General features: G+C 35.4%; 1 protein-coding gene across 4 annotated transcripts in view; it reads right to left on the minus strand.

The window, feature by feature from the left end:
- fhit (fragile histidine triad diadenosine triphosphatase) overlaps window positions 1–12344 on the minus strand; it is a 309150-nt gene that overhangs the window by 39274 nt on the left and 257532 nt on the right. For all 4 annotated transcript variants that reach the window (XM_066697922.1, XM_066697923.1, XM_066697924.1 and 1 more), the window contains one exon: window positions 11115–11183. In XM_066697922.1, coding sequence (XP_066554019.1) covers window positions 11115–11183 — 69 coding nt within the window. The remainder of the gene's footprint in view (window positions 1–11114; window positions 11184–12344) is intronic.

Genomic DNA, 12344 nt, shown 5'->3' on the forward strand with positions numbered 1-12344 from the left:
TGTAAAAAGATGCGACACTTGGAGATGTTATGTTATAAGCACTTGAAAGCTTTTACAATTTGTATTCATTTAAGTTTTTCAATTGCTGCCTCAACCCCTACTACCAGTATATTATTCATATATTTAAAATTCCCTAATGCCTGCCGAATATCAAAAATGAGTGCTACAATATTGCTTAATAATACCAAGGGTTATGGATATTACAATATAATACTGCATTTCACTAGTAAGTGGATAAACTTTTTTTTTTTTAAGTGCTCCATTATCTTACCTATTAAAACCTGGCCCACGCAGCAGCATGGACAGAAACTCAGTTACTTATCTTCCTAGCAGTGAATTTTGATGCCACCGATTAGTATATTAAACAGCTATACCTTTGGCATGAAAATATTTCTGCTTCTTTGAAGTACTGAGTTGCCATCCAAAAGTCACTGAAAGGAAAAAAACACAGGGATCCATTGTTCTAGCAGTCTAACTCTCAGCCAGCTAACTCCTTTGTTTCCATGACAGCAAACTCCCTTTACGCTCCTGATCAACCGCACATATAAAATACAAATAAAGCAATATTCTGCACTTCTACTTTATAAATACATACATAATTTAATAATGCAGGGATTGAAATAAGATTCCCACTGCAAAACAGCTTGATCCATTTTAGGTTTTAATGGCTCTGTGTACCGATAACGAAGAAAAACTATTATTATGTTAACTCAGTCTATGAAAATGCGACTGAAATAAACTAACATGCATCAGGTGTTTAGTATTTGGTGTTGGCGTAGGCACAGGAGCCTGCAGTTCATAAAACTAGGGATGCCTTGAACTCCTATGCAAACAGCCTCAGTTTTACAGAACCATAGCATATGTGGTAACCTCACTTTTATAGCACCTTCTCTTGAAGAACTATCATAAAGAATGTACCTGATTGGCCAGTTTATAAGATTTTTTTTTTTTTTTTTTTTTAATTTTTAATTAAATAAGATTCGGTAAATGGAATTCATTCAATTGACATGTTCAGTCAAGACTGTTGGGGCACAAGGTTTATTCAGGTCAGGTAGGATTATGGATTATGGATCAAAGGATTATGAAGAAGTGATGTTTACAAAGGATTATTAAAACTGATTGTATCATTGATTTTCTAATGGTTAAGGAACATATAATTCTTCCTCATTCATTGCTGAAGTTATCTAGTTATCTGCTTGACATGTTGCACACTTATCAATAATTGGGTGTATTGTACATTATCATTTTCCAAAAATGCTCTGCTTTGAGATGTCGCATTACAGTTGTGGTCACCTTGGTCCTCTACGGTATTTATGAAAAAAAAAACAGAGAACAGCATTAGTGGCAATAGAGACTTGACCAGAAAACTACTCATCTTGTACTTCTTTTTAGATTTTCTATCCATCAGTTACCTGAAATTGTACATTCTGGTAGATTCAGACATCATCCTATTTGGAAACTACAAGTAGTAAAAATAAAAAAATAACACTGAACTGAGAGAGGAAAGTAGACTGGCCATGACAGAGACATCAACATATCCAAAGCTTCATAATGATTTCAAACAAGAAGAATCCCATTTCTTGGCAGCTAGTAGCAATGCTGAGAATAAGTCGATTCAGCATCGGTGACCTCCATTGCAGATCAGCTCCCTTACCCCACCTCCAAAAGCAGGCAAATTTAATTTAAAAGCTATTCCACCAGGGCATTAGCTCCGAATTGTGAACTTGAAATGAGACCAGCTGCCAGGGGTAATCATAACTGTTTTCAATATGTTAAATTCCACAATACACAGAAAGGGCCCATGGTCTGTAAACATAAGCATTATGGCATATCAGATTTTTGTCTTCAGAGTTGTATTGTTCACCCCTGTTCTCTGGGGAAGCCTGGATGGTATTAGGGGGAGAAAGGGACCAGTAGGCTGGATCGCATGACTCCTTGGTGCCAAGAAAGAGATTTCATTCCACTGATTGAGATTCTTACACTCATTAGCATTCCAAACGACATGCAAATCTACTTTTCCAGACACTGCTACACTCACCTCACACTCTAGTTGCAATGATATTCAAATTGCATTCAGCTTAAGTGCTGGTATGCTGTCACTGGCAAACACACATACAACCAAGGTGGTTGCTTTATTGTGCAATTCAATACATTTTCCCCCTCTTCTTCAGGAAACATTTGCATTTTGAAAGATATGTACCTTTGCTGCTGAGAAAAGCGGAGTTGATGGCGTTTCCATATGCTCAGCTAAATTAGTTCAATGTGTTAGGCAGTCATTTGAATAATTAACAGCTTCATCATCAGCAAACATTGTCAATACTAGATTATAGCAAACACATTTATAAATCTGACAAAGCAAAGCCCTAGGGAAAGCTAGCTGTGCTATTAAATTGCACAACTTATCTTGCAGTCTGGGCATATGTAGAAACACTGTGCAGCTGTAAAGCAGTGAGATACTTTCAATGTTGCTTTATTACCCAATTCCTTAGTAGACACCTTTATCCAGGGTGACTTACAATTGTTACACATTCTTTTTACATTTGTACCCATTTATACAGCTGGGCATTTGAACATATATCTATTTCATTATGATATTTTATAACATTTATGAATGAAGTTTTTTAATACTACATAATACACTAGTCACAAGAAAGTTTCAGGTAAAAACTTAAACGCAGAATGAGTCTGTATATACTAAGCATCTTCACACGTTTCAACTGTAAATTAAATTGAAACTTTGGGACCTTCATGCATAGAACTTTCAAAATTCAATAACACAGCCGGGGACAACTGGCCTACATAGCAATACACATACTATACAAAGGTTGTCATGGTGTACTGCACAAACAGTGCTGCACTGACTCGAGGTAGACTTATCTACAGGGATGCTGAAAAAATGTATGATACATCCATTGACATTTCTGTTAAAAGGAAGCATTTAGAAACATATTAGAAGAAAACATGTTCTTGTCTGTAGTTGACCCAGTTTTTCAGACAGAAGCTGCACATTGTGGCCATGAATGGTTACTATTCTAAAAGAGTGCTTATTATTTGCTACAAAGAACTATAAAATGGGTTCTTTATCTTCTTAATCTATCTGTAGTTCTCCTGAAAACTCATACTTGTTACCATGAAAAATGACAAATTTCCCTTCTGATAAAAATGTTAACAAGGTAAGTGTCAGTGAGATGGATCACTGACTGTCACTGCAGGCAGGGACATGAGGATACATTGATATTTCTCATTACATTTCCTGCTTCCCCTATGTTCACTAATAACATTGCCACTGTGAGGATAATAAATCACATACAAATAACAAGCTCTGCAGCATCGCTTGAATATGATAGGTTTGTCTTAATATCTTCACACTCATAGTGGAAAACCATTGATAATGATCTAATGAACTATTTTCAAAAGCGACTGTGTCTAAAATGCTGAGAAAGATCCATTAAATACTCAGACGAGACACTCTGGACTGGAAAAGGGCCTGCTAGTAAAATAATCTAAATTGGAGACCTAATTGATTTAATGAGTGAGAACTGAGAGTAAAGTAAGTTAAATAACTAGAATTGAATCACTATCACAAGAGATCACACTTCTCGAACTCGGAACATGCACAGGGAAAAAATTGTTTATAATAATGTTAGAAACCCATTATTGAAGCTGGTTTCCCAGTAATAAAGCTCATTTATATAGCCTATTTGTGCACTAAAATGTTGTGTTGTGAATACTGCACCATACATATTTGTATTACAGTTGAGAGCTGCTAGAAATTTGGAGATGGATACTTGTTGTGCATATTTCTGTTAAAGCATTTTGATGCAGCATATAAGTTTAATAGGTAACACTTTATATTGCGGTGTCATTAATAAATGGTTGGTAAATAGTTTATAGAACAGTTAGGAAGCATTAATAACTTTATTTATAAATTATCAATAAACCTTTAATACATCATTTATAATGAAACAAAATAGTGCTTTGGCATCTCCCAAAACACTAGTTTAGTTTTTGTATATACATATATAAATGATAAATCATATTAAAGATTTATTAATAATGTATAAATGGTTCCTAACTGTTGTATAAACTATTTACCAACCACTTATTAATAACATTGTAATATAAATTGTTACCGTATAATGATAGGATAACAGTATGTGACAAACTGAGGAGCAGGAACCAGTTTTTATGTTTTAAAACTAATACAAACACCTGGGTAGTACAAAGACACCAGGAAATGTAAAACTCAGTGGGTACCCATTGCATTATGTATTTATATATTTTCACTCAGTCATCTGTCAAAATTGGCAGGTTCTTCAGTCAGTAGCTTAGTGTGGAGATGTCCTTTATTAAGGGAAAGGCCAACAAGGGCTGTAGAGGTAGAGAAAGCACAAACAAAAATCTATTACTGCAAAATGTATTACTGTTGATGTATTTATTATCATTATTGCACTATTTTAGTTTTCTTTCCACCCCTGTAAAATAGTTACAGTTATCCTGATGTTGCAAAAGGTGCTGGCCAACCTCATTCTGCTCAGCACGATGCTCACAACAACACTGAAATGACTGTCCAGTTTGGCTATTTCAGTCCAAGTCACAAATGTGATCTTATATCTGTATTTAAATGTGAGTTTGTTAGTTTTGGAATTCACCCTGCTCACATCACCGGGCATATGTCTGAGGGAAGAAACATAAACCACCTGTAGTCTACTTAACTTGCAGATTGAAAAGAAAAAAGAAAAGAAAATAATATTGCCTTCAATATGCAATATCTACAGTGAATGCCAAACGCTAGCTTGCCTTCTGTTTCTACCATAGTGCTGGGCAAGGAAGCCTTCTGGTCCAATGTTCTCTTTTTTTTTCCTTCTTTGTTTGTCAGACTTAGCAAAAAGTAACTGAGCTCCATGTGGGTGGAGCAGAGCAGAACTGTGCATTACAATATGAATTTTTAACCTCTTTTCATCAACACAGTTTAATAAGTTTGACCATATTTCATTGCTCTAAATCTAATTCAAGCTGCATGAGTCTATCCTTCAGTCATCATCTGCCCACATCAGGTCCAGATTAAATCAAATCACACCTGGCAATCACAAATTACAAATGCAGTGCTTGATGGTAGCATTTTGTTTGACAAAGGTTTTTCTTGTAAGAAACACGGGAAAGAGAAATACCAGAAAAGTAGCTAAACCTAAATGAGGTACTTTCTTCCTGATGAATTTTCAGTGAGAGCATTTCACCAGACTTAGTTAATTCATGCTTCTCTTCAAGCGGAGATATATTTGGTAATAAGATTGATAGCTCTGGTATCTGAATCATTCTAGATAGCATTTGAAGAATGGACAATAACTGTAAGGCCTTCTACATAACATTCAACCATTGTGCAAGGTGTCTTGGCTCTACTGTTTGTGAAAAGATTTAGGTTAGAAAATGTAGTACTTAAATCTCCCTGCTTATCTGATCTTGACGACATTCAGAGAGCATACTGAAGTGTATGGTCTATTCTGATGTATGCCGATCTCCACTGAGAACTTAAATAAAATGCATATAGTATGAATTGGATTTAAACCAAAATCGGATGTGCAAGGCTTTAAAATTTTGTGAATCAGACACTGTGCTGTGACATGGAATCCTGCAGATTTAATAATAATAAAAAAATATATATACTCCTTATTAGTCAGACACACATCGACACGCTTGCATGTAAACTTAATAATGATCCTTTACCTACCATTTTATTTTCACAAGGAACCACACTGAAATGTGAAATAACAAGATTTAAGTGGAGAAAATATTATTACAATGTATAATCGTTTGTTGACATTGTTTCTTTACTAACAAGCATAGCAATGAGTAATTGAGTTCTGGGTGATCTCTGAGGTGGTTCATGGTACAGAAAATTAGACTTGGCAACATCTCACAGTTTTCCTCTAATTAAACAGCCATAAAGTGTACCTTGTTCCAAGAAGCATTGCTTACTTTCTCAGTCCAGGCGGTTTGAATACCAGTAAAGCGGAATCCTGGGGTGATGATATGGGGCTATATGCTATAATTTGCAGACAAAACTGCCTTATTCATTTCACAGCGCAGTTTCCATTGAAAACCAAACCTGATATCATTTTCCAATTGTGTGATTTTGAAACAAGGTTCAATTAAGTCTTCTATTTTTAAATAACATTCATTAGCTTGTGCCAGTGCAGCAAGACATTTGATTAAAGTTCAATTAGTTGGACGTATGTACCCACAGGAACAGTGTTTGCAACCATTTAACACAGTGGAGAAAGCTTGAAACATTTCTAATATGTTCTAATTTCTTCTTATTCATTTTAACATTTATAACACTTTCTATTATTTTAATTGTACAGGGGGCATTGTGTTTAAAGGTGACTAATAATTTTTTTTGTGTGTCATTAACGGTTTATTAATATGATATAGATTACTTATAAACTGCTATTCATATGACCTTATTACTAACTATTTACAAATATGCAATAAACATATGAGTGCTTGATTAATACTTTTAATGTGTTCATGCTATAGTGGACATTGTATTTTTTCATAGTCATGGGTGGGGAAAACATGGTTAGAAATCTGAGATATTTTATTTAAAGTACACCAAATTGACGCAGTCTTTCACTGATGGCAACAAACAGCAGTTCATGTTTTATATTCCATTCCACTAGTATTTCAGTAAAATATGAGCCAGAACCTCGATTCAGACTTCTGCTCCAGGCATATTACTGACAAGCTGAGCCTCATAGCCCACATGAGCTGTACACCCACTACACCAGGTATTTGTACACACTTGAGAACCCAGGGAAGTGACTGCACTGCAAAAAGGCTCACACACTCTTAACTGTGCAGCAACCTTGGCAACTGATAATCATCAACAACTTGATTTGGATCATGGTATTACTGTCTTTCCAGATACACCTACAAACAGCAGGGTCACAAAGCCCAAGCGCACTACTAACCTAGTGTATCAAAAGACTGGTCTCCAACAACATGAGAGTGACATCACCCTACTGCATGTTCCTTGGTTAACATTTGCAGGATTTGACCGTTTTACCTACATGACCTTGCTTTTATCAGAGCCGTTAATAATATGCCAAGTTCCAATGTCAATCTGTCTCTGCAGAGGTTCCCTTCATTAAAATGTGTAGTTCTTTTAGATAATACACCACATACATGGATCCCAAGGACTGTTTAATAATGAGATGTGATTGTGTTCTAGGAATGCCAACTATAATTCAGTATATTTTTCAGGCTGATTAAAAGGTCAAAATACTTATTTTTGAAAACTCCTGACCTTTAAATGTGTAACGAAAGGAGCCTTTGAGGATTGCAATGGAGGTGAGGCAAAATGAAAGAGTGCAAGGGAGACATCTGACTGTATTGTCTCAAAAGCCAGTGTTCAGGGAGGGGATTTAGCAAAATATGAAAAGCACCTCCATGCTGTACGTTGCTGTATCTATGTCTGTACTTCTTATGGAGAGCTTTGGATGCAGAAAATAATAATCAAAATAAATCAAATATTTATACACAGCATATTCACCTAAAATCAGGTTTTGAGTGTATAGAGGTGGGAAATTCAATTCGTGTGTTAAAATGTGAAGATATCACTTTCAAGAGTTAATTAAAACCCTTTCTTAAAGGAAGCTGTTAGACATTGTCATTATAGTGCCGGTGAAGTCATGTGGAATTGCTTCATTTGTTGACGTATGGCACATTTATGAGTAGACAGTTGTAGTCACTTCAGCAGTTCTGTTCTTTAAAAGTGCTTTTCTCACTTTGAAAGGTCAAATTGCTCTGTGAGTTGATTATGAGGATGCAGTAGGATGCTGATGATGAAATAATGCAAATTTTATTTTTCTGGTTCCTCTTTGTACTTTGTAATACATTTATCACATATAACCAGGTAGTGCTTTCAAACAGTTCATTAACATTATGCACACACACAGAGTAGGCATGTAGATACCATACAAATGCATGCATGCCTCAACAATTTTATTACATATTATCTTCAAGTACACACCTGAGCCCTCTTCCTACAGCTCATTTGTAAACATTTCAAGCTATTGGTTATTGTGCACATAAATAAATCAATCTAACGAAGTCCATTTCACAAGATAAAGTATACATTTCCTTATAAATCATACAGTGTAAAGTCTTTTGAATGTCACATGCTGCATGTAGCAAGTTTCCATATGACAGCATCTCATTTGACCCCTCTAAAATACAATGGTCCACAATGACAATGTTTGAGCCCATCATCTTTAACATGTGTCTAATTCAGTGTCCCTGTAAGAACACATGGGCTTATTATCATGTGAGATGCTTAAATATACACAATGATTTTCCCCTTCCCTACTCAGGCTGGTGTCCTTCAAGAAAACACAGCTCAATATTTAGCTTCTAATGTGTACTTGCAAAAACGCTCATTAAGTTTTCATCCAAAAATCAACATATTGCAAGTCAGACAGGAAAACTGAGCTCTGTGTAATGTAAAGTGATATTTTGTTGCCACAAACCAATCCACCCTAACCATTTCATTAGATAATAGAACTTGTTGCGAGCAGGGACTTGCTCAGACTCGTTTTTTGATGCTAGGGGGTTCTGAGGCAAGTTCCCGTGTTGTTGTAAATGAGGAGTAACTTACGGGGGTTTCTGAGAATTGAATCACAAATGAGGCTGTCAAAAGGTTTCTAGTTACTTTATGTAGAAGATCACGTCCGAAAATGGCCTTGGGTAATCAGTTATTGACATTTCAGCCTTTGTCACTGAAAATCAACCTTTCGTTCTTCTGCTAACCATCTTGGCTGGTATTTTCACTATGCATCACAAGCTAATTAACTTTAGGGATGGTGGGAAGGGATATTACATAATCCCAGGATGAACAAATGTCAAAAAAGGTTTCTTGAGACCTAAAGGATACAAATGTATTACCTTCTACTGATACTACAGTCACCTAATATGATTTAATAAATTAGTAAAATGCAAAACATGTTGAAATGCACTCAGTCAATATCTATGACATTAATTAATTAGTAGTTATTGGTAAAACTGCATTTTCAACGGCGATATTTCTTTCATATCTACATACGGTACACTGACAGCAATAATAGTAAAAAAAAAAAATACAAGATTAGACATTAATATATGATATCATAATAATATTCGAAAGAGAGAACAATCTCAATTAAGTGGAGGAATTAAACATTTCAGCTGACTTAAATAAGCGCCCCCTGAAGTTCTCAGCTGATGGAAGGCAAATGGGGACAACAGTGGGAGTCCAGCTGTTTGTAAAAGGTCAGTCATATAATAATCTTTAAGTATTGCTGTTTCTAACATGAGTTTATCGTAACTGAAAACAACAGGGGATTGGGTCTATACACAGTGGGGGCTTTAAACAACATCAATAGTACAGTACTTCCTGGAATTACCAACTCAGTGCAAATTAAACATCAAAGGGAAGCAGGTGACAAGAGCCACAAACAGTTGTTGTTTTTTCTATATTCAACATGTCCTTTGATATATGTTACTTAGGAAAAACGAAATATAAGTCAGCGGTATTTGTCCATTAAAATGTAATGGTTAGATAATCCAATAACCACTTCCACTGTAGTTTCCGGTTATGCAGGCCTTTGAATAGGAGAGGACCACAAAACCACGTGGTGAATGGAGAAACGACAAGTAGGGAGCCAGTACTAATCAGCACTGAATTAAACTGAATTAAAACTCACTGAAAGAAGGATGGGAACTGTTGCACAACACATAACAACAATACAAAAGAATACCGGAGACTACATCTTATGTAACTCTCCGAAAATGCACAAGAAAGGTCTTTTATGATTGCATTGCCTCAGCGTACAGTAATGTGGCTTTATATCTACATAAACTGACAAATAAAACTGCACTCCAGAGCCCTATTCCCAAAACACGACAAACCATTTGCCACTGATATTTTGCCGGCTGCCACAGCAGCGTAATGGCTCTGACTGCCATAAAGGGCACTCATAATGATTAAAATAACCATTAACAAAACGGTTAGGTAATTCATTTTGTTTATTTTATAGTTTGGGTCCACAGGCAATCAATACCTTCCTGTGTTCATTAACAATCTATTTAACAAGGCTAACTGCATGCTAAGGGCATCGAAAGGGGGAAATGTTGAAGGCTATTGAGTTTAATATATGTTTACTTACAAACCAGTCATCAAGGCTGCAATCTTCAAAAATAACAGATAAATGCACTCCTTTCCCCCAAGTTTCAAGTACTCGACAAGAGAAAATTAAACATACGCCGAGTGTCATTATAAAGCCACATAGACTTACAAAAGCTAGACAAATGCGGATAACTTTTCTGTAATTATTTATAGTAATGTATAATACCTCCAAGAAATATATTGTTTGCAAAAGAAATGACATCAAAAAAATAAATGGCAGAGCTGGTTTCAGAATACCCCAGATGGTTTAAAATGCAAATTTCAAAAGAAACTATTTATATTTTGCCACAGTGTAACACTGATGAAGGGGCGGTCTGTTTCTCCCTCAGCTCTTGAGGGAAATATTAGTCAGCTTCCATCCTTCAGATATCGTTATTAAAATATTCCCCAAAAATTTTACTCAACATTTGTTTGTTGTTGTTGTTTTGTTTTTCAAAGGAGAAACTAACTTTTGTTTTTGACTGTAGGCAAGTCACTTAAATACATTAAAATATGTGCGGAGGTTAGGCGAACCAATCAATCAAACAGAAAATGTACATTGAGGAAAATAGAAAATAAAATTAGAACGATGCCTTCAAGAAAAATGATGAATGGTGTCTGTCATTTATAAAAGCAAATCTTTTAGCTTAAAGTATGTTGCACGAAAAACAGATCTACTGATTTAAACAACAGAGACATTATTCTCTTATGTTTGTTTTTCAAAAAACAGTATAAAATGTGTATTCTTCCAAAAAGACATGATTAAATTGATTAATTGATTTAACTGCAGTTTCATCTTTTTATCTGGTTTACATTTCTAATTAGTGTTTGCTGATTTTTAATTGATTTAAACATGTTGGCCACTGTTTACATAAGGAGGTTCACACACACACACACAAAAACAAATGCTTACCTCGTCATATATACTGTCATTCTTCTCAAAGTCTCCTGGCCTTCTTGGGAGGACATGGACATGGACATGCTGAAACAATAAGCAAGGAACAGGGCGTCAAAGATCTGGTTCTTCTTTAAGGAGAAGATGTAGAATACTTTAGCTATAGCAGCTATTTTCACTGTAATCTGTCAATAGTAAAACCAAGGAGTTACCTGATTAATTCACACTCTGCTAGTAGTCACTGCCAAATTGTATCAGACTGCTTTAAAGCACAGGGGGAATAATGCTACATTTCATGAAACACTGTGTCGTTATGTGGTGGAGACATTCTTCTGACCTGTCTATTTTTTAAATTTAAATTGACTTTGTCAGGTATACCTAACATTTCCCAGAGTAGGCTGATGCAGTAGACTAAATCACAAATGCACATTATGATTATTATAGGTTGCAAAGTCTTACCATAGCAACCACAGGGGGATTGTATGCCAACATTTTACAAATGCATAAGATATGTAACTCCGACATTGTTTTCTGTAAAGATGTAAGTGCATGATAAGATGGTTTACTAATAATTCCAGCCACAAGCTCTAGGTTTTGTTTAGAAATATCAGTCTTCATGAACATAATCAGATTAATATTACGTGTATGGTATTAAGGTGTGCTGGCTATGGTTGGCATCCTGATATTACAGCTCACGGTCATTAAAAGCCCCGTGGTGCTGTGATGTCTTCTTATTTTTGTCACAAACAAATACGATGACAATCTGAAACAAATTCCCAACACTACATGAGAGGTGGGAAGTACATTGATATATACGAAGTTCTCACAGTGAGGAGGCAGTGTGCACTGTAACCTGTGCAATGTGTTTATAGTCTCCCTTATTTTCCACTATCATTAAGCTTTGAAGAATATTTAATAGGTAATGCTAGTTGCTTGTAGTTGGTAACTAGTAAATACTAATCTAAAAGGGGAAAACAGCAACAGATATTTACCAGATTAAACTAAAATATAAACCCACTGACCAAATGCAAATGACAGAAACAATACTTCATAATGTTGACTTTCCATTTGGACAATGGTAAAATTATGTGGCACATATGGTAGCTAAACAAAGTATTCACAGGGAGAAAATAAATACAAATAATAAATGCATTAAAATGTCAGGTTGTAACACAATGTAACAAAATGTGAAAAAGTCCAGGGGGGTGATTGTAGTCTTTGTAGTGTTTATAGTCTTAATGTTATCTG

The sequence above is a fragment of the Amia ocellicauda genome, chromosome 3, assembly GCF_036373705.1.
Source record: "Amia ocellicauda isolate fAmiCal2 chromosome 3, fAmiCal2.hap1, whole genome shotgun sequence".
Lineage (NCBI taxonomy): Eukaryota > Metazoa > Chordata > Actinopteri > Amiiformes > Amiidae > Amia > Amia ocellicauda.